This window comes from Cygnus olor, chromosome 3 (genome assembly GCF_009769625.2).
Source record: "Cygnus olor isolate bCygOlo1 chromosome 3, bCygOlo1.pri.v2, whole genome shotgun sequence".
NCBI lineage: Eukaryota > Metazoa > Chordata > Aves > Anseriformes > Anatidae > Cygnus > Cygnus olor.
The window spans coordinates 73147286-73170497 of NC_049171.1; the positions used below are offsets into that span (position 1 = coordinate 73147286).

At 33.8% G+C, this 23212-nt stretch overlaps 1 protein-coding gene across 3 annotated transcripts in view; it reads left to right on the forward strand.

Annotated features, from left to right (window-relative positions):
- PACRG (parkin coregulated) overlaps positions 1 to 23212 on the forward strand; it is a 217588-nt gene that overhangs the window by 93113 nt on the left and 101263 nt on the right. For 2 of the 3 annotated variants that reach the window (XM_040551524.1, XM_040551526.1), the window contains one exon: positions 18605 to 18776. In XM_040551524.1, the coding sequence (XP_040407458.1) occupies positions 18605 to 18776 (172 nt within the window). The remainder of the gene's footprint in view (positions 1 to 18604; positions 18777 to 23212) is intronic. The other variant, XM_040551525.1, reaches the window with a different exon arrangement.

The following is a 23212-nucleotide window of genomic DNA, read 5'->3' on the forward strand; positions in this document are numbered from 1 at the left end:
TGTTGCATGACAGTACAGTCTTATGTGAATGTGAAAATAGCTACTATACTACTTTATTTCTTTATGAATATCCTTACTGTATTCCTCTTCAAGTATATTTAAATGTTATGTATAATATATTTGTCTTTCAGTTAGACACATTTCTGGTTTGCTATTGTTATCTCTTCTGACCAGTGATTAACTGGAGATTTTGTCCGTCTTTGCAGTTAGGAGGTAAAACATTTAATAGGGACCATGTTTTCAATGCATTTTTATTTATTTATTTATTTACAAGAAATTATAAAGTCTTGCTTTCTTGAACATAAGGAAATTCAATAACTAGAAGAAGCTTCTACACAAAACACCTGCTTTTTTAGCCTTCACTCTGCACTAAAAGTCTAATTTCAATCTTTTTCCTAGAACATATACCCAAAAGCTTTTTCCTTTTTTCTAGAAGTCGATTGTCTCCTTTCAAAACTGACCTGCCTCCTTCCCACACAAACACAAAACTGCTTTGCCCAAAACAATACTCAGTAAAATTCTTACTTTCACAGAGATCATACAGTTTCTCAGAAGGAAGTAACTTAAATTAAGAGTTTTGCCAAGGTTTGACCCAACCTATCACCACATCTTTAACCTCACTGTGAGTTGAAAAAACGATTAATGTTATTGAACATAATACACATAATATAAAGTGAGGAAAATTGCATGTGGAGTAAAAGCAAAAATATCCATACTCTTTATGAATGAGGTTTGTGGTCAGTACGAAGACAACATGATGTAAAATTCAAAACACAAAATAAAAGAGTAAAATAAGGGCTTTTACTTATAAATATGAAATTCTAAAGAAAAACTATGTAAGTGAAACTAAAGTTAATAACTAAGTTAATGCTATTTCTAGCAGGCTGGGGAGCTTTGTAGCCTATTTCAGTATCAAATACTGCATTTTTATTGCCATATCAGTAATTTTAAAAAGCCATTGTTTTAATAACAGATAATCAGAAATAAACCCTGTATTTTGGACTTGTGCATAAACAGGGCAGCTGACATCAAAGTGTTACTTATTATATATGAAGGATGCTGAGTCCAAATATTATTACTTTAGATTTTCATCAAAATTAACGGTGTACAAAAATATGAAAGAACATCTTTATTTAATTTCTCTTATAAAATAGCCCCCCAACCTTTTTATATATATTGCGTCTTTGTCTTGATTCTTTTAAACCCTTTAGGTTTATTTCCCAGGACTTGTCATTGTAGGACACAGTGCAGCTGCAGGTATAGAATATTAAAATTGCAAAAGTTACTCTTAGCTTTGAATGGATTTTTTTTTTCTCATTTTGACCTTTAAGATCAAACTGATCGTATTATACAAATTTGTTTTCCTATCTGTCACAAAGTCTCACTGCATTACTTAAATATTGATTCTTCTGAGAATGAAGTATCTTCCAAGCTTTTTAACACTATTTAAAAGAAACACTTTATTTTTATATTTTATTTTAGCTATTGTGATCTTTAAAAGCTCAATGTCAAATGCATATAGAAGGTATAGAAATCTTATGATGTGCTGAAACTTCTCATTTAACGTCAACAGTGTTGTTCACTTGATATGGCAATCCCATTTACAAATCTGTTTATTTCAAGTGGTCACATTTTCAGATCAATTTCAGACATTCAAGTTTCAGATATTTGGAAGTTTATTAATTCCATAATTTAATTTTTGTCTTGTCACATTCACTGTAAGCATCCTACTAGTTTTGGAAGAATATCATTATGAGGCTGTAAAAACTGCAAATGTAAGTGAATTAAAGGAAAAAATACAGGACACTCAAAATGTATGAAATCATTTCTACTGATAACATTGGAGTTGGCACCTTTCTGTAACATCTCTTGAATTTCGAAAGCATGAGAAGTAAAGCTGATGATATCAACTCTCAGTAGTGGTGAACAGATGCCTGTCATCTAATGTTTACATCCTCAATGTGTGGAATATTTGTTGAATCAGTCTGTTGTTGAACATCAGGAAAAATTTTAATGATTTGGTCAGCTAGATGTCTAATACCAGATCTAGATCTTTCCTCTGTCAGTTAATATTATAAGTGGTCCCTCTGTGGCAGAAGATGAATTCAAAATAAATCTTTTGGAAATCATAGGTGTTTGGTTCAGGCTGAATAAAACCTGGAGGATCTTGCTATGCGCAGCTCTAGAACTGTATCATCACTGATAAAGATTTTCTGGAGATTACATGGTTGAGGATATGAAATTTCAACAAATTAAGTGTTTTCGTCCATTTTGCTTACATCAGAGGTTTCCTACTCTCTCTGCCATTTGGCAAGTATTTTATACCATTATTGGAAGTCTTGATGAAATTCCTTTCCTTGCCTTCTTCTTTTGTGCACAGTAAATAAAATAAAATAAAATAAAGAAGGAATGTACACAAGCATCTGTATACTTATACACAAGGGCTTTTATGGGCTCCATAGTGTAATTGTCTTGTTTTGTATGTAGTATGGAATTTATCATACTTATTGCTTTTGGCCTACATGGAGATGTTATCCAATATACTATGCCTTATTATTTTTCTCTGTATGAGCAAAGAATTAAAAAAAAAATAATGTTTTGCATGTTCAGGTAAATTAAAAAGCTACAAATAATGTATAAAATGAAACTTTTACATACCACCTACTTTTCTACAAGTAAAAATATTTAAACACAAATGTATTTGAGTTCTGAAGTGTTCTTTCTATCTTGAGTACTGAAGTGTTCTACAACAAATATTTAAGTGATTTCATCCTTTGCAGACTGAACTTGTGTTGAGGCAATGTGTTCAGGAAGCTGTCAATGCAAATATGTTTACAAAGCAGATGTGAATGTAGATAATAATAGTATGTCACATGAAAGATCTGGAAAGTGAAAGCTTAGTCCATGATAATTTCTTAACTGTACTTTCAAAATGTAATGTTTCAATGTGGAAATGTAAAATCACATTTCAGTTAAAAGGGTTTGAGTTTTTGAATTGTGTATTTACATCATCTTTAATATACCATATATCCTTGTTGTATTTTGTCATACTCTAAAAAAAAAAAAAAAAAATGGGTTCAGGTGCCAGAAGTAGATTGTCTGTACATTTTTCATGTTTCAAGTTTAACATGTTGTGATGATCTGAAAATGAGTAGTTAACCGATCGGGAGTATTTGATTCCTTTGATTTACACTGTTATGAAGCAGTTTTCATAACATGCTGGTTTGATTCATCTCTCACAACAGCTTGTAGGAGATAAGGAGGTTGTCAGAAAGATATTATTGGATGCTCAGGGAGTGCTTTTGAAGTTACTCTGAGATGACAACTAATGAGAAGCTTTTTTTGATAACTTACACTTCAGCATAGATAGATAGATGATATGGTTATCTTTTGTTTGCAAAATGATGGCTTTGTTTGCTATTTGTCTGTAATAGAAAATCTACCCTACCACCAAACAGATAGTTGGTTAATTCCCCTTTTCTGTTTTCTGTTGTTGTTTGTTTGTTTTGGTAGATACCTTCTTTATTGTGTGTTAAAGCTAAACAGCGATGCTTTTGCACACTGAAGGAAGTCTGAATTCAAAACTGAAGTCAGTTTGATAGCCCTGAATACGTTTTACATGGGAGAAAGAAAGATTTTTTCCTAAAATGCTAAATACATTTTGTAAGTTAATGATACTTTTGCACTTGAGGAGCTTATAATGTAATGAAGAAATGAAGGGGTTGGTTGTTTCTTTTGATAGAGATTATTTAGGATGTACCTGAGTGAAGAATAGGCAGTTGGTTTAACCTCTAGATGTAGTTGTTATTAATCCTTGACTTCTTTTTTTTGACTTATTTTTTCCTTTTTTCTTTTTTTTTCTTCCTAAATATGGTAGTTAAGGTATTTTTGATACCCTTAATAAAGTGGCATGATAAGGTAATACTGCTGGGAGCTGAAGGTACTGTGACATGGAAAGAGCTATTTTTAAAGATTTAGAATTGTCATTCTGAGAATGTAAAGCAGAAACGTAAGTCAAGGAAAGTGTAAGTGATGAAAACATGGAATAATACAAAGAGCCCCAATCTCAATGCTCTCACACATTATCTTCTGAAGCATTAGAATTAGAATTTTCTTTTCCTATGCAAATGAGAAAAATAATTTTCAATGTGGTATCAACCATTCAGAGTTTAATTAAAAAACAGGCCTTAAACTTTATACCTGGAACACAGACCTAGCTAAATGACCTCAAAGGCTAGTTCTGAGAAAGCTAGTCATACTCAGGCAGTTTTGCTATGCACAGAGGAAGAGGGAATGTGGCTTGTTATTGTTCTGGTATCACAAAAAGTGCAGGAGGTCTCAAAATGAAATTTATTAGACACCATACCCATTTCCAGTTAAAGATCCTGGATTGAACCATCACAGGGCTAGTGCTCATGTAAAATTGTCTCCTTTGTACCATGAAATTGCTACATCAGGATATTTCATCAGTTTGATAATACATGACAATAATCCATTATTTCAGAATTAGTGTAGTTAATGAGCCTTTAGAATAAGCTGAATACTTAGGGTCTGACCTATCAACAAGGATTTCCATAGGCTTCACTGGTCATGAATATAGTGGTATAATCTTAGGTTATTTCTGAACTGTGAAATAGCTGTTTGCCACACCACATCCTGGGACAAGACGGAACCTGGCTTTACAGGGGCTGCTTTCCAGCCTTCCTGTTCAGGTGTACTTTCCTCTGAAAGAGGATGGAAGTTGAAAGAGGAAGTGGTACATGTCCTCATACTCTCTCCCTAATGTGGTGTCTGGAAGTAGCTTAGAATTATCCTGTGCACAGGATATCCTGTTCTTGTTTCACATGTAATTTAAACCCTACCTTGGTCACAGCCTTTGTAGTTACTGAACAGATCTCAGAACTTAAGTTTGGTTGGTGATTAGAAACTGGAGTATTTGGTGTTTCTCTTTTGTCACAAGTCTGAACTTTCTCTCTTGTAAATTGCTGCTCTGACTCGGAATAGCAGATTTCTCATTTTGGAACCTACTAGCTAGTATCCCTTTATCCTTTTCCACTTTTTCCACAGTCTCCTTCCTCTTCTCAGTGTTCATGTGCATAAGTACCACTGTTGGGGGTTGTAGTGTGTGCTAAACTATCTAACCTTTCTACTTTTATCTGAAAAGGTGACAAGGAATCTGAGTTTAGAAGGTAAATTCATTCTCGGAAATTGTAGGTCAATACTTATCATCCTTCAGACTGCTAGACAAGTTCACTTTACCTCTGATGAAGAACTAGCAACATCAAATGAATTTGCATAGATGGCTATTGAAGCTTGAACTAGTGGCTCAGTTATAAAATATTTAAACTTTTGTCTCCAGTACCCACAAAGAATTACCCTAACGTCATGTCCCCTAATTCTCCATTGACATTCCAGATCTTGCACACAATATGAAATCATTTTTTATTAGTAAAACAGAAGAAAATGTTTTTTTTACACTAAAACTGTTGATATCTAAATACGAGAAATCTTACTTTGGTCTCTCTAGATATTCTCAAGAAGGCATCTTTTGTTATGCTGATAATGCCAAAGGAGATAAAAACAGAAACATCAATCTTAACAGAGTATTAAGTCTGAAATTTGATTATGATCACTTAAATCCCAATATGTTTAATTATTTTTAGTGTTCATTATTCTATGATAATATTCATCTTGAATGCTTGTCTGGTGTGATTAGATGAAATTGTTATAAGATTTAATTGATCTTACTGAGTTTCATATTATAGGAACAAAACTGTGAGCGCTGCAGCAGCCACTGAATGGTCTATCAAATATAATTTGGATTATTCAAATAATTAAAACATTTGTTATTCTTTTTAAAAATTAAGAGGATTTTGAGTAATTACCTGCTTAAAACTATTTGATTCGTGCAGAAATATGGATAATTGTGTGGCTGCTGAGGTATTGTTAGCCATAACTGATAACCTAAGAATGATGTTGTAGTAAATAGTAAAAAGAATATTGTCATAAATTTTGTATAGTCTTCCAGAAATTCTCCCTGTTTTCAAGTTTACTTTCCACAATCCATTTGACAGCTATTAATATAAAACGTTCTCAGGTTCCACTCATTCTTATTATTCCACTTTTTTGATTTATATTACATTTAACATAAATGTATGTCTATATTAGCCTTTATAGTACATTTCAATCTCAGCTGGGCTTACAACAGTCCACTGTGGGAGTAGGCTGGCACATGATGCATTGGCATATAATGCGTTGACACAAAACACATTCCCAAAGGAAAAAAAAAAATGACAAGCTTTTCTTTGTAGCTTGTTACACAGCAAAATTAACTTTCTGCCTCAATGCTAAGACAATACAGATAGTGCTATGTACTCTTTTACACAAATGCCTCAGCTTAGTCCAAAGAGAGGTTTGTATAGAAAAATTTGTCGCTGACACACCCACTAATTTCACTGCATCTTCCAGACAGTGAATTTAAATTACTGAAATAGCATTACAACAATGGAAACCTTGACACAGCAGTACAAAATTTGTATTCAGTGTTTAATGAAATATACCAATATTGAAAATTTTGTGCAGTGGTTAAAAAAACTGATCATCATGTATATTTTCCTGCATTACATAGCACTATTTTGGTAGTTAGACAGTGGGAATAACTTGAGTAATTAAAGCCTAGTGTAGAGCTACTGCTTTGGGATTCAGTCCAGGGTACCCTTTCTGTTTTTTTATTCTCTTTTTCTCCAGAATGAGTGAAGAATTCCTAGTCAGATTGCTAAGCTTACACTGTACTTCATGGCAAACACACCATGTGATAGTGATAGCTAATACCGTAGGTGTGGGGAAGAAGCGTGAGGAACTTCTTCATTGCATGATCACTGTCTACTTAGGCTTCTATAGTTAGAGATTCCCATTGTGTTAGTGAAGCCTACTTATAATTTAGCAGCATGTCTTACCAGGCTTTACTGTGAAAATAACCCTTTTCACTGCACAAAATTATTTAAATGGGTAATGACCAGAATTTATCTGTCAGTCTCTGATTTTCAAAGCTATTTTCTTTTCCTTTTGGTGAGTGCATAGGGTTGGCTGCATACTAATGCAAGTCAATCCAGCCTCTACAACCCAAATAGCAACAAAAATAATAGGACCAGCTTGTTAAGAATATGACCGTAAAACATGACCATAAAGCCATATGTCCACATAAACCACATGTGAGCACTAACATGACAAACATACTCAATGACTGACACACAAATCAATGCAAACCAAACCAAAGGCTCATTTTGCCTATATTAATTTCCTTTCTCCCCCAGCTGTATAGTTTTATTTCATGTGAACCAAGTAGAAAGGTTTTTTAACTGGTAATCTTACTTTTATACTTGATATTGGTTTTAGTCCATTTATTTTTTGTCTGACTATGTCTTACTAATATTGCTTACTTATCTATGCTACTTAAATGTGAATGAATATAGCTATGGCCAGAAAATTGTTTCAAAAGAAAAAAAAATCACATGCATAAGAGTGAGTTCTTAAGTTTCCTTCTCATGAAATTTCTTGCCATTTATTCATCTGGTCAATGTGAAAATAGAAGAGCAGTCCTAGTGAATCTACAGTATACAAAACTCTCAAAAGTGTCTATGAAAAATTTTATTAAGTAAATGTATAAGGATGCATATGTAGAATGCATATCAGTAATATAACTTATAGACAGATACAACATAACATGTTGACCTCCTCACTGTATTTGTTTCAAGGACAGTTTAAAAATCCAATGATCTGAGCTCATTTCATCTAGTGAAAACTGGAGAGATAATAAAGAAAACTGCAGACATAATAAAGCATAGGACTAGCAACCATTTTACTGTTAGTTATTTTACTTAAGATTAGTTTACTTTCTTCAAATTTGTCTTTGGTTTACACATTTTATTGCTTTCAAAGAAAATCAAGGATCAGCCAGAATTTTCATTGCCATAGTCTATTAATGTTATTTATCTGAGCCTCCAAGATAGCTTTTCCTTTTCAATAGTTTTCAGAACATATTCATCTAGCCTCAAAAAACTTCTTTAGTCAGTGTGGTGGATGGTTCAAATTTAAAGTATTTCTGTGCAAGGATAGTACATACTAAATAACCTTAGTAAACAAGATCCCCATTTTCTATGGGGAGAAGTCAAATTTTGAGCTAAGAATGCAAGAATAAATCTTTAATGCAAGTTAAATCTTTAAGTTTTAACTGCTTTCCTATTGGCTTCTGCTTTTGAAAGTTGATTAGGATCAATTTTTAAGGTTTTTATACAAATTCAAAATACTGTTGTAATTATTATATATTAACAATAATATAGTATTATCTTCAATTTGTTGTCTGTTCATGTCTGTATGTTAGGTTTTTATATTGGCAACCACTACAAGAACATATGCAGTATGTTCAGACCTTAAATACATATATTTAGAAAAGAATATCTTACTGAAATTAGTACAGTTTGGAAAGAGTTTTTTTCCTGAAAGAGCAGATGAATGGTTAATAAAGCAAACATTTACATGGGGGAGGGGTTCTAAATTCAACGTCTTAAGTCAGCGTTTGTTTGATCAACAGTTGGCCCCTTTGAAGGGCCATATCTATATACACCTGAGTAGATTTGTTGTAGGTACCAAATTCAGAAAGGACTACTGAGTCATCTGATTGGTATCTTCTTTTCACCTATGAAATGTCATCTTCAGTGACACCATTAATGTAAGAGTTGTATTCAGTGACTCATTTCACAGACAGCCATGTCAGATGCCACAAGGGACTGTACTCTTCTCAAGCAAGGTTTATTTTTAACTTCTTGACAGTAATATTGTCTAATCAGCTCAACTTAATATTCAAGTGATACATCTGCACCAAACATTTTGTTCAGATATGTTTGATGTATTTAATAGAATATTTAAAAGCTGTGCAAGCAAACTTTTATTATTTTTTTAAATGTATTTGTGTTCTTCACTCCATCTCAGTTTGTGCAATTCATGCCAACCTCCGCATTTATCCTAGTAAGGTAGTGGGACTATGTAATGTCCTTGAGCATAGACACTGTTCAGTACACAGCTAGCACAGTCTCTGACATAATTTTTTCAGTGTCAGATAATGACTCCTGCCCTGTTCTGGTTATATGTATAGATACACCTCATGGAAACGTCTTTTCGTCACACTGTAGATTATAAATTCTGAAAATTATGAGCCAGTCTTGAGTTCTGACTTATTTGGAATGACACCGATTTTCACAAAGAGAGGCTTTTAACTTCTCTATGTCAGTCTGATCTGTTTGTTCCCAAATTTGGCCTTGAAATTTACAATAATCTCCTGGGTATCTCTTTCCATAGTTCACTATTAAAATAGACAATGCCATCACAATGTTTGGTATCAGCCAGCAGATGGTGTAGTATTCCCTTCCATTTCTGAGGCTCTATCAATGTCTAGAATCGGTTCACTTTGTGTTTGATTCATCTATCTGCAGTGTACCTCTGGGGACCTTCCAACATTGCATAGCATATTGTCTCATTCCACCAGACCATGACTGAAAAGTGTGAGATAAATTCAGAGCTGTCTTTCAGGACTCTTGGAGGCCATGGGCAAAGGATTTCTGGTGGTTGACCTCTTCTTTTTAGACAGTCTTCTGCTTCAAAACTTCTTTTGGTCCATGCTCCTTCTCAGACATACTTACAAACAATGAGACTACTTTGGTTTTCCTCCTTTAGTATTCTTCTTGAAGTCTGTGAAGATTCATACATTGGGGTCCTGCTTACTCCAGAATTTTTCAGGAAGTTGCGAGTGCAGAACTGACCTAGATGTACAGCTTTCATGGTAACTGTCTCAGTAAATTTTATTATGTTTCTTTCTGGATTCTGGATAGTTCTCTTGAAATGTTCAGCCATTGCTCTTTCCTGGGGAGGAGCATCATCATTATAACATGGGAAATTGGAACAAATGAGCCTATTGGACCAATGGAGCAGATTCCGAAATGGATATACCACTAAATAACTTTGAAAGTTGGGGGATGACTTTCAGGAGTTGTGAGTCAAAAAACCATCAGTTAATGCAATTGCTTTGTCAGTGTATGCCAGAGAACACTTGAAGCTTCTTGGCACTCTCTTAAAATCCCTTGGTCTTCTATCAGCCTTTGGTCTTCAGCATCAATAAGGACTTAACTGAAGTTTCCACCCTTAAGAGATCCTGTTAAACAGTATAGAGATGAATATAGTTCTTGTGACTATGGGGCAGCTACCATATCGGTCAGACATTTTTTACCTATTCTTTTCTTCACCTTGCTGGAAGTATGTTTTTTCTGTCTATAACCAATTCCAGGAGAGTAAAGTATTCCAGATTTTAGAGAGGCATACACACCTTAAAGTATTCAAGTTACTGGAGTAAACTTATCCACCCTTCTGAAAACAAAGGTTTTTTATACATTTTACCATATAATATCCTAACTAGTATTAAATATTACTATGATACCTTTTTACATGATATGCTATTAAAATATCATATTCATGTATATATACACATGTATATATATATATATAATATTATTTAAAATATCATATTATTATAGTGACCAAAATGTGCCTGGTACAAACTGACCAGTTTCTTGAACTCTATTGAAATTTGGTTTGTTACTTAGTTACATTAGTGATACCAATAGGTCTCAGTAAGTTTTAGAGATTTACCATTAGAGGTCCTGAGTAATTGGGTCACCTTTAAACATATTTGTTTTTCAAATAAGCTTGATCAGTATGGAAATAAAGTCCAGTTAGGAGCCCTGTGCCAGGGCTTCTGGGAAATGGAGGAATGTCCAGGAGTCTGTGCATCTTGCTTACATTTGTTACTTGATTTTTAAAATGGGATAGTCTAGGTCTGGCAAGAGATTGACTAGATGTCAGTGTTTTGATTTTTAAACTGATAATTGTGTGTTTATTTCCTTTCAAAAATTAGTTCAGCAAATGTGCTGACAGTAACAGCTTGCTTTACCATCTTTTGTATAATGCAGTTTGCTATGACAGATTATTCTCTCATCTGAATCCATACTATAAATCATTTAGATTTCATTGTATGTATTTAATATACTGTAGATCTTGGTTCCTGCATGTTTTAATGGTGGAAGAGGTATAACCATAGACAGTAAACTTAAATTCATTCAAAATTAGCTGAAGTTGGCCACCAACTTTTATGAAGAGTTTCCCTCATTGTGACATCTCAGATAATTCTGGTCAGATAGCACAAACTTTTATTCAGCTCCAGTCAATAATTTTTAACTAGGTCTTTCCAGTACCAATGTGGCATTAATAGAACAATAATGAGTCACCAGAGGATGACCTGACCTTCCATGGTAAACATCTTCCTCCTGGAATACTCCTCTCAGAGAGGAGAACTTAGAACTTAGGACTCATCTGCTCACAGAGCAGGCAGAGAGCAAGACTCATAAGGGGAGCTCCGGGCCTAGAGGCAGAGAACTGTTTTCACTGTTCTCACTTTCCTCCCAGATAGCCCTCATTTTTTACATGAACTTAATGAACTTTTCCCCTGAAGCGCTATGAGAAGATTACTTTACTGGAGTTCATAAAAAATTTTATCATCCTTCCTTGGCTGGTGCTGCATGTATCCCTTTCAGTCTTCTTTCAAAATCGCATTCCAGAGGTCAGAAATTTTTATGGCTTTCAGAAGATTCAAGATGGTAGCAATTAGAAAAGACAATTAGAATAATAAAATTTTAAAAAGTATTCATAGTTACAAGCATGAGTGGGCCTTAATATTGATAAATGCAATTACCAGAAGCTGCAGCATTACAAATTGTAAAAATAATTTACAGTTTTTACTTTTCTATCTTACATTCTATCTTTATCACATTGGTAAATCATTTCATTTTGTCAGTCAATTTCAATTGTTTGCAATACTCCATCATTTCTATCATTCTGAATAATATTTTTAATTTTAAATTGTGGCCTGTGATAATATACTAAGCAGCATTATTTCTACGAATCCCCAGGGCACTCCACCATTAATGTTTTTGTTTCTTGTACTGTAACCAGCTTTTAATTCATGAAAGGACTTCATTTTGGCTCCTGTGGCTACTAAGTTAACTTAATAATATCCTGAAAAGGACTCTATTGAAAGCTTTTTGAAATCCTAATTCAATATCTAGAACCAGATATCATTTGTCTATTATTTTAACTCTTAAAACTGTCCCTTAGATTGCTTTTAATAAGCTGAATATCCAGAGTACAGTCTACAGATTTCTGCTCTGTGTCTAGCAAGCCTGTTTCATAAGAGCAAGAGACATATAAAACCTGTCAGTGAGTGTCAGAAAACAGCTTCTCAGTTCTTACTAAAGTTATGAGACAACCAATTGAGTCACTGGGCTCTTGCACATTTAGGATTCTGATTATACTTCTTGGAACTATAGATTCTTAAAAAAAAAAAAAATCAACCCCAAAAGTAGGTTGTTCTCATTAAGAGAATTTTGCAAATGTCATGTGAAATCAGTAAGATTAACTGCGTGATAAGAAATGAGTGAATAGACTGTGAATTTACTGAGAGGACTGTGTCTTCCTTCCTGTTTTGTACAATTTTCCATGCTTAATAATAATGCTATCCAAAAATATGCAGTTACATCTTTGGAGATTTATGTGATGTAAAAACTCTATGTTGGTAGGATAGGAATAAAACCTAAAAACATGCTGATTGTAATAGGTGCATGATAGGTGTAGTTTTTTGGGGTTTGATTTTTTTTTCTCTGACAGTGCTCAGAATTCCCCCATCACAATGTGTTTTTGCAATTTGTGAGTGAGAGTATAACTTCTCTGTTGCTGAAAGATAGCTTTGCATGAGTAATTGTCAAAGAGAAAGGAAATTAATGCCAACAAATGAGAAAACAATTGCTTGGCCACTCCTTCTGAATGAGTTAGAATCAGTTGACATTCTTTCCTGATTTATAATTCATTCTTCATAATTCATTCTTAAAAATTAAAGTAAGAATGTTAAGTTTCATCTTATTAAAGTGGTAGCAAATATTCTTTGAGCAAGAAATGAGGGTATATAAGTTAATTTTAAACGATTCTGTACTGACATGATACATTGTATGTGTCTTGCTGGGATGGTCAAAGTCACCCACTGTTCTTCCAGTATGGTTTAAAATGAACTGCATGTTGCACAGAGTAGATAAGCGAAGATCAATACATATGCCTCCAAAAGGTAGCCAGAGAGTCTTCCAGCAACCTCCTTATTGTCCTTCTACCTTCAGCCTCTGCCTTCGAGGTGGGAGGGATTTACCTCCACTTAACCTTCTCTTCTTCTGGGACAGTGTTATCCTCTTTGTTTTCCTTTTCAGAAAGGTGTCCACTGGTGTCTAAATGCTTGCAAAATTGTAAATTGCATGATTCTTATAAGTGCATGGCTCCTATGAATGCAAATTATCTTTGCACATCATGTAATGCTTATATTAGGCAATTGCAAATAAAAGAGATGAGTAAAATGTAGAGAAACAATATATCTCTTTCTGTCTTACTCTAAAGTTTAACATTTAGTGTGCTTGTGGAACTTTTACAACATATTAATAAAACTGTAAGGAAAACAATGGAACACTCGGGTGTATTAGGATAACATATTTTCATGCTTTTCTAGAAACCACTTGATTCTGATAATCTAATGTGATTAGAGTTCAGATAGACAATAAAAAGTTAAAAAACATTTGTTTTCCTTTTTACTTTTTAATTTTTTTTCCCCAGTTTGATGTATTCTTATGTGCCAGCTTGTCCCTGTTACTTACCATGAGGAATTCATGGGAATATAATCTGGTTGTTTTGTAGTAGGATAAATATAAATATATAGGGTAAATTGATAATAATAACAGGTGCAATCTCACTAGTTCCCTGTATAATAACAGTAATGCTTTCCTATCTGTACTAGAAATATCTGATACATTTAAATAATAGTTGCCCTTTTCATATCTGCATCGTGTTGGTGGTTCATAATGATTAATTGCTCTTTTTGCTGTTTTACTAACTACATCATGTTGATGAACTCCTGTACTGTAGCAGAAATTCTTGCTTGTCTGTCACTTTGACATTGCATGGGATACTGTAATGACCTATATCTCAACCATTTTTGGTCATTTTGTTTTCCTTGTAGGTGACCCTCCTTGATATTGGCAAGATCTGCCTTGTCTATAACGTCAGCAAAGTGTATAAAGTCAAAATCTAGGCAGTACAATTAATAAGTTTGTTATTTAAATTATTGTGAGAAGTTAAATATCTGCAGAGTTAAATATCTACCTTTTCTAAAAGGTTCTAAATTCAGTTTCACTAAATTAAAAGATTTCCATTAGAGTTCATATCTAGTTACTCTCTTGCCATTTTATGTTTCCCTTAAGTCAGATAATCTGTTGTTTTCCAGTTTATAGATTATCAGATTGCTTTAAATATGACTGTTTAGGAAAGGCCAATGGCATACCAACTGTCAAACTTCTATACCTTAAGTTCTCTCAAATAAGTTCTCTCTTCATTTATCAGGCAGATAAGCCAAGGAACTATTTTTACTATTTTCAATGTAAACTCTTCATCTGGCTTTTCATTTTCTCAGCAGACTTTCCTCTCACTATTAGCTGCTTCATAGGAACAGATTTTCTGCAGAACAAATTATCTCTAATTGTGATACTGCCATTAGTTTCCTTGCATCTTGTTGTGCATTGGTGTGTTATACATATTGATAAAACAAGTATAAACTGTATATTGTTTCTTTTTCACCTAGAGAGCTTGTAATATGCATAGATAGCATAGAAATTTCATGAAACAGAAGATTTTACTGATGCTAATACAGTGGTTTTCATCATCTGATCATATTTTATAATAATTTATCTTTTTTTTTTTTAGTTGGCCTAATTGCTGAAATTCAGATTGTGGATTCTCACAACTTACAACCCTATTAAAAAAGTATAGAAGTTCATAATACTTATTTTGAGACTTATTAAAATCTGTAGTTGCAGCATTGTTGTCAGATGTGGACAAGTTTTGCCAAGAATTTGAGCTTTAATCAGCATTATTTGTGGGTGGATGTGAACAACAGAAGAATTTTGTGGGAGTAAGCAGAAAAATCACATTTTTCTCTGTACAGCTGTATAATAGCCACTTTTAAAAGCTAAATAGTAAATACAGAAGGAAAAGGTTTCACAACATAGAATGTAAGACAAAATATTTCTGGCTTCCATATTGTGGGAGTTATTATAGGGCACAAAATGCTAAGTAAAAATTAGTTGTATGCTTGGACAGCTGACACTTCAAGAAATGAGATAGAAATCAGAGTCCTTTTCAGAGCCATGCCAGTAGCCATCCACTGATGGCTTTGGAACCAACTGAAAGGTAAGGAGTATACACAAATGCTTTATTATGTAATGCTTGAAATACCTGTGTTGTGTAGAGATTTTGTTTCAAAATCAAGCATTTGTGTCATGTGAAAAAAAAAAAAAAAAAAGTATTTTTAAAACCAGAAATCGTGTTGTCCTTAAAGTTAATGTGTCATCCTATGTATATAAAATGTATAACTGTAAGACAATGTTGGTAGCTAAAGGTAATATCAAAGGTGATATCTTTTATTGACCAGTTATTGTCACTGGAAAACAAACAAACAAACAAAAAAAACCCACTGAACAAGCTTTTGAACACATAATCTTTCTTCATGTCTGGAATGCAAAAAGCGTATTTCAAGGGGAAAGAAGAGGTAAGAAAAATTGCTCAGACTATGAGAACCTCTTTGAGAAAAAAAAAAGATAACTGTACAGAATAGATGAGATATTAGTAGAGAGAGGAAGAAAAAACATAAGGGATTCTATTACATGTGATTTGAGCAAAATAGTTGCAAATCTTGATTCAGTAACGTAACAAGGGTGTGTATTTTCATGGAAATAGTTTGTAATTTTGAAAGAGTTGTCCAAAGTGCATATAAGGAATGGATTAAAAAAAAAAAAATCTGATAAAGGCCTTTTTATATTGTACTAATTGTGTATCTTCATTTTCATGCCTAAAGCTTTTCCCCAGATACAAGTAAACATTGTATGTTTTGTTTTAAATTTTCTGAAAGTGGAACGTTCAATAATTGAAATGCAATCAAATAATTATGTGAACTATAGAGAAGTTAAAAAGAGAAATATTGAAGGACATCTTATTTTCCTATTGACAAAGGACAAGAAAAAATTGGATCTTCATTGTCCTACTTCTTCATCAAAGCTTTTTTGACCACCTGGCCGTTTCTTACATGATACAGGCTTCTCTCTGTAGTGAATAATTTGGTTTCTGAATTAGGCTTTTTACCAGAAGTTTGTAGTTGCTATATCTTCTGTTCTCAGTCACTGTGTGGGCTCACTTATTTTACCAGTTCACAAGCATTGTCCGTAGCATTCTGTATACTCAAGAAATACCCCCCAAAAAATTAGTATCGAGAATTTAAATATCTTATTATTAAGTGTTTTGTAAAGATCTTCATATGTACTTGCTTGGTATAGTTATTTTTGAACTTTCACATGAATTGACCATGGAATATTGACCCTAAAAGCATCTGATGAAGGTGTTTTCCATTCTTAAACAAAAAGCCAACAAGCAAAACACACAGAGAAGCCATCATATGTGGTGTTTTGGGTTCTCCTGTAGGGATGTTTAATTATTTTTTTTTGTTCCTTCCTCTGTATGGTTCACTACAAGGACTTGATTTCATTCACATTTGTAGGTAAATAGGCATAATGCATTCATTCTTTTTAGTCTGTCGTTAGAGGTTAAAAATCAGTGTATGTGAGAGTATTTAAGTATGTAATTGGCACTACATCTGCCAATAGTGAGATACTCACAGCAAATATAAAGGACTTATTTTCAAGTACCTCTTCCATTTAAATGCACAAGGAGCAGCTGAGGTCCCTTGGTTTGTTCAGCCCAGAGCAGAGCAGGCTGAGGGAGGCCTCATGGCAGCCTGCAGCTTCCTCATGAGGGGAGCGGAGGGGCAGGCGCTGAGCTCAGCTCTCTGGAGACACCGACAGGACCCAAGGGAACAGCATGGAGCTGGGACATGGGAGGGTCAGGCTGGGTGTTAGGAAAGGTTCTTTGAGAGGATGAACAGGCTCCCCAGGGAAGTTGTAATGGCATCAAGCCTGTCAGAAATCAAGTGTTTGGACAATGCTTAGACATACGGTTTGATTTTTGGGTGGTCCTGCATGGACCCAGGAGTTGGACTCAATGATGTTGTTCCCTACCAACTTGGGTTATTCTATGATTAATTTTCATTTATCATAGATGAATCAGTTTCAATGTGAACGACTGAAGTGGTCCAGTCAGTAGCTAAGATATGCAAGATATTCAGGTCTGCTCAGAGTCAAGCAGGGAGGAAAATGAATGACAGTGGCAAACAGAGAATGTATGTCTGCTACTTGCTTGACTTCCACAATTCAAGTGAGAATTCTATTCTCAAAAGATATTCAGGAATCGAGGGCTGGGGATTGGTTTGCTTAACCCGACTAACTTTTCTTTAGGATTTTTTGAGCTTCAACATAGTCTGTGACAAAGCTTGTTGAGTGTGAAGGAGGAAGCACCTACCAAATTTCAAAATATAATCTCACTGGAAAAATAGGGTAGCAGCTAAGTAGTGTTTCAAGGAAGCGGTTGCCTGAAGTGGTGGATTGGTCTGTCAGTGATTTTGAGGATCTTACTGTGTTCAGAGAAAGTGCCTGGCTGTTGAGCCAAGCTTAGCTATACTCAGAGCTCTAAGAGACTGAAAGCAAGCAACTTCTGGTTCTTTCTGGCTTTCCTGAGTGTATGTAACATCAGGTTGATGGTATGTAGAAGAAAGAACGGGGAAGAATACTTGGATGGAGTGTGAAATCCCTTACAAATTCATTATCATGGTATGGTTCGCACACTTTCTATTTTAGGAATGGAGGGAGGTTCCTATTAAGCATAGGTACCTAATTTTTCTTTACCTGTTTTCACAGTAGAGACCCATGGAATTTCTTTAGAATTCTGTTCCTGAAATCAATAGTAAATAAATTTAGGTAAATATCCTACGAAGTTGCAGATTCAGTATAAATACGGATACTTGTGCGATGCTGGATATTTTTTGGTTACAGGATTCTTTCTTATTTGTTCTTATAAATGTCCAAGTGAAAACATAAAGATCAGATATTTCTGAAGGAAACAGAATGTTGTTCTTAAAATAGCTGCATTAATTTGTGTGGGTGACTTACAAAGTAAGGTGTATAAGTGAGAATATCAGAGTCTGGTACTGACTTACCAGAAAGCCTTCAATTGCTAATTTCAGATATGTGAACCTCTGGTTTCATCTAAACAAATGATTTGAGTGTCAGCTATTCAGAAAATATGTTGGAGCATATTAATTTTCATTCTGATCTTTAGGTCTAATATTTCTGTATTTCATTTATCTGATGATAAACCATAATGGAGACTTAATGTTATTCTGCAGTGATACAAACTCATTATTATCTAAACATACTTGTGTAGATGGCAGTAATTATCTATCAGGCTGATCATGTCGCATTAGTTTTGTAAAATTGTATTTATTTGACTATTTATTTTATATTTTCAGGTAGAGATTGAGAAGCTGGACTATCATTATTATCTGCCTTTGTTTTTTGATGGGCTTTGTGAAATGACATTTCCATGTGAGTTTTTTGCACGTCAAGGAATCCATGACATGCTGGAACATGGTGGAAACAAGATTCTTCCTGTCATTCCTCAGCTCATTATCCCAATAAAAAGTAGGTGAAGATGTGTGGAAAATAAAAACAAACAAAACAAAAATAAGCAGCTAAAATTGCACTTATACATTGTAGATTTTTGACAAGTTGCTAATTAAGCAATAAAACATGACAGGCCATACATACAATGCAAACCTGAGTAAATTGTAAGGTATAAGGCCAGAAGGCTTATGCCTTCAGTCACCTGGTAGGTGCAGTGCTCCAGAAAATTAGACTGCCTGGTGAGTCTTTTTCTTATTGCAGTATGGCTCTTTATCTTCTGAAATTTGAAGTGCCATTTTCTTACCTAATTTTTATATATTTATTATACAAATCCATTACTGTATAAAACAGTTTATCTGAAATGACAGGAGAAATCACCAGATGAAACTTTGAGGATTATGTTTCTTTCTTCTTTTTGTTTATTCTACAATGGTATTATTATTATATTTATTCTCTAGATCTCTTTTCTATCATCATTATCATTACTTCCCATGTACATATATATATATTTATATATAAACTGAGAGTTCTGTCTGACTCATGAATGCTGTAGGTGAAATTTTGGCATTCAATATTAATTATATTATTAATTAATTAAATATTATTTTTCAAGTTTTTATATATTCAAGCCTTTTTTGTTGAAAGATTATGTGAAAGATGATAAATTTTGTAAGTACAGGTGTAATACTACTAAGACTAAAATTTATTTTATTGAAATACCTATTCTTTCCTTTCCTCTTTCTTTAACTTAGTTCCTTCAGTAGATATTCTGAACCATCATCCTTCTCTAGTTTGGTTTTATGAATCTTAAGTCTGAGTGCTACACCTATATTAATAAATTAAACAGTGTCATGGTGCACTCCTGGGAGTGGGAACATGATAGTGTTAATTTCTTAGAAATGGAGTTTCAATTCATGCTAATTTGCCCTCTCCTGAAAAATTCTTGGACATAGGCCAGGACCATTCCCAATAGACAGTTTTGATGCAGCCACCTTTTTCTTTTTTTAAGGGGGGAGATTATGGAAGTTTAATAGGTCAACTAGTGTTAATCTGTGCCAACTGGCTTCCATTTAATTTTTCAATTGTACACCATATAATCCAGTCCTAAAAAGCCCATATTTATTAAACTTGGCTTATATTTTGTGGTTGATCAGTAATGATATCATTGCTGTCCTTTGGCCTGTTTTCTGGGGATGATTCAGCATCCATGCTAATACAGAACAAAATGGAGTCATTGTGTTTGTGATACAGAATGAATAGTCAAACACAATTTTGGAAAAGGGGAAAGTGAATATAGTTTGGAGCCTTTGGAGCCAGTGTATTATTGGAAAGATCAGAATTACTGTTGTTTGTTTCGTTCGCTTTATTATCCTTTTAAAAATATCAATTAGAGATGTCATTATCTGTATCTTACTGTAGATTTTTGAAAATGTCAAAAGGTACATGTAATACTTAGTAATGGTTACTCTGTAAGTGACACTTGCGAAAGGTTATGAAAAGAACATTACAAGTTTTTTCTCTCAAAAAGGGGAATATATAAAGAGAGGAATCATGGCATTTCTTTAAATCTGTATTTTCAACACCATCCAAATTTATTTTTAACAGTATCACTCTTTTTGAAAGCTGAAATAGTTTCTTCAGAAAAAAACTGCAGGTTTATGACAGCAGCTCCACATTTAGGATTTAAAAGTCTTGCTGAGACTAGAATCTAGCTTCAAAATAATTACCTAGAAGCTTTAGCTGTTACACAGCTTTTAGCATTAGAAAAAGACTGCTAGGTAAGAATATTTATATGGGTTTGATATATAGACTTTTAAATTGAATCAGAATTTAAGATGCTGAAACCTATTCAAGAATCTGCTGAAACCTATTCAAGAATCTGCTAGCTAAATTTAGTTGTTGGCACTGTTTTATTTTATTGTACTCCACTTATTTTTTATTAAAAAAAATAATCTGTATTGGCTTTAATAAGTGAAGAGTCTAAATATTATCAATGACAAAGGCTTCTTCCTAACTAAATGCATATTAATATTTTAAAAAGACACCACCACCTAAGGAATCTGAAAGTGTGTACCTCTAAGAGTGTTTTAAATTCACTATGCCCATGTAATATAGCAGTGTAGTCAGAGCTGTATATTTTTGTGACTCAGCTGCATCCACAATAAGCTCAACTATGTTTTACACATATTACTGTTACTGAAGTGTCCCTCTGGGTGAGTTATATCTTATTAACCAGTCTTCTTTTAGACCACTACCATATTTCTACTGTGAAAGACCAAATCAGTTGATTGTTAGGCATCGTAATATATATGATGGAGAGGAAAGGGATAAAAGAAAGACAGAAAAATAACTCTGCAAATGGAATGCTTTTAAAAGCATTTTTTTTCTCCTGCATGTGCGTCAAAGGGAAATATTAGTAAAGGGCTGCTCTTGAAAACATTCTAAATTAAATATTAGAATTCTTTTTTATATTTTAGTGATTTATGGAGAAATCTGCCCTCCTGCCCAAGACACTTGCTTTTGCTTAAAGTTCAGAGTTTTTGAAAACTATATCTTAAAGATTAAAATAAAATTATTTAATGAATCTGGGGGTTACTGTAAGCTAATTGTTTCTACAGATTTTCTTCTAGTTATGCAAAGAGGCAATGACTAACAAAAGAGAGATAATTGAAATTAACAAATAAAACTTCTTTTCTAAAAAACACACAAAATACGATCAAAATAATTGGCATGAATGCTATTTAGTTGAAACATAATTGCTTATTTTTGTCACATGGAAAGACTTTTTTTTTTTAACTCAGAGGAAGAAAAAAAATCTCAGAAATACTGATTTCTCAAAAAGAAAAATATTCAAAATATATTTTGGTTTCTCAAAATAAAAATTGAAAATATATTTTACTTTGATTTTACTTTGCAATGGAAAAGCATGATACAATAGCTTACAAACACAGTCATTGTATGACATAAAAATAGGAAAAACAAATTACCTGTAATGTCAGGCCTGTAAGGAAACCAACTGAAAAATAAAAAATGCAAAATTAGAAAATGTAAATAGGTCAAGATGTTAAGACTTTTAATTCTCTTGCAGAGCTAGCATTGGCAAATCTATTGTATGAGTTATTTAAACAAGAACAGAGTTCCCTAATCTGAGATATTCTGCAAATACCAAAGAGATGTAGAGGTATTCTAAAAGTTCTGATGCATAACACACAGTATCTTCTCCCTTGCCAAGAAGATCCATACTGTGCTTTCATATTGTAGACAAGGAAGGAGAAGGAAGGAGGCTAATTTTGCCCCACATCAAAAACTGCATCTCTGGCAGAAGGCAGAATAGAACCCAGATACATATCTCTGGAGTGGCAAGCAGAACTGCCTGTAAGACTTATTTTGTTTCCTTATTTTTAGGGCACAGAAAGTGGCCCCCACTAAGTCTTTCAATAACGCATTGATTTATTTTAAAACTGACTTGTGGCCTAAACTTACCTATAGACAGCCAAGAATAGCCAGGAAAAAGGGTGTGGGGGTGAGAGAAAAAAGAACACTATTTGCTTACCAATTAAATAATTCAGTTCTATATTCTGTGCAGTCATAAGGAGAATGTAAAATTATTTTTGACCCTTTTTTTGGAGACAAATTTCTTTTAATATTACATTTGCCATGACAGATGCCAGATCAGAAAGGCCATAATTCCTTTCGTTTGCTATCATTAGGTTTCTGGATCTCTGAGGCTCCTGACTGCAGAATTCACCAGGTTTGACATGAGACACACAGGCAAAAACACACTGAGGGGGTCAGGAAGTTGCTGCCCCTTTGTCTTGTATTTCTGTGAGCAACATCAGGGACATCCAACACAGTGTGTGGAAGCACCTGATTTCCCTTCAGAGGCACCCATTTCTCTTCATCAGCAGCAAGCATTTACTTTTTCTTTATTGGCACATAGTTGTAAGAACTTCCAACCCCTTCACACAAAGCGACCAATTGTTCCACCTCCTACTCCAGTTCCTTGCAATTGTCTTTTGCTAATGTAATTGTTTTTCAGAGTGAAGTTACTTTTAAACTTCGATGATTTCAGTGTTCTAGTTTATAGCTGCGCCATCAAAAATGAAGGAACAGTGGACAATAACACAGAAGTTGGAATAAATAAGTAGAGATGGTTAGTAGGAACATCTTGATAAATCTTTGCCAATGAAGAAAATCATGTGAAATTAGACAATTAGGAATCTTGGATCACCAAGTTGTCAGAATCTTTTCTGTTCTGTGCAGTGAATCCTAAGAAAGTCTGAATTTAAGCCTAGAAGCCAATAAAGCTCACATCTTTGCACATGAAATGTTACTTAGAAGTATTGTTTCTATGGAAGTATTGTTCCTACACAGTGCAGACCAGCATTTCTGATTTAGTCCAAAAAGAGCAATCTCTGTCCTAAAGAACATTGAAGTTTTTCTTTCTGAGTTTT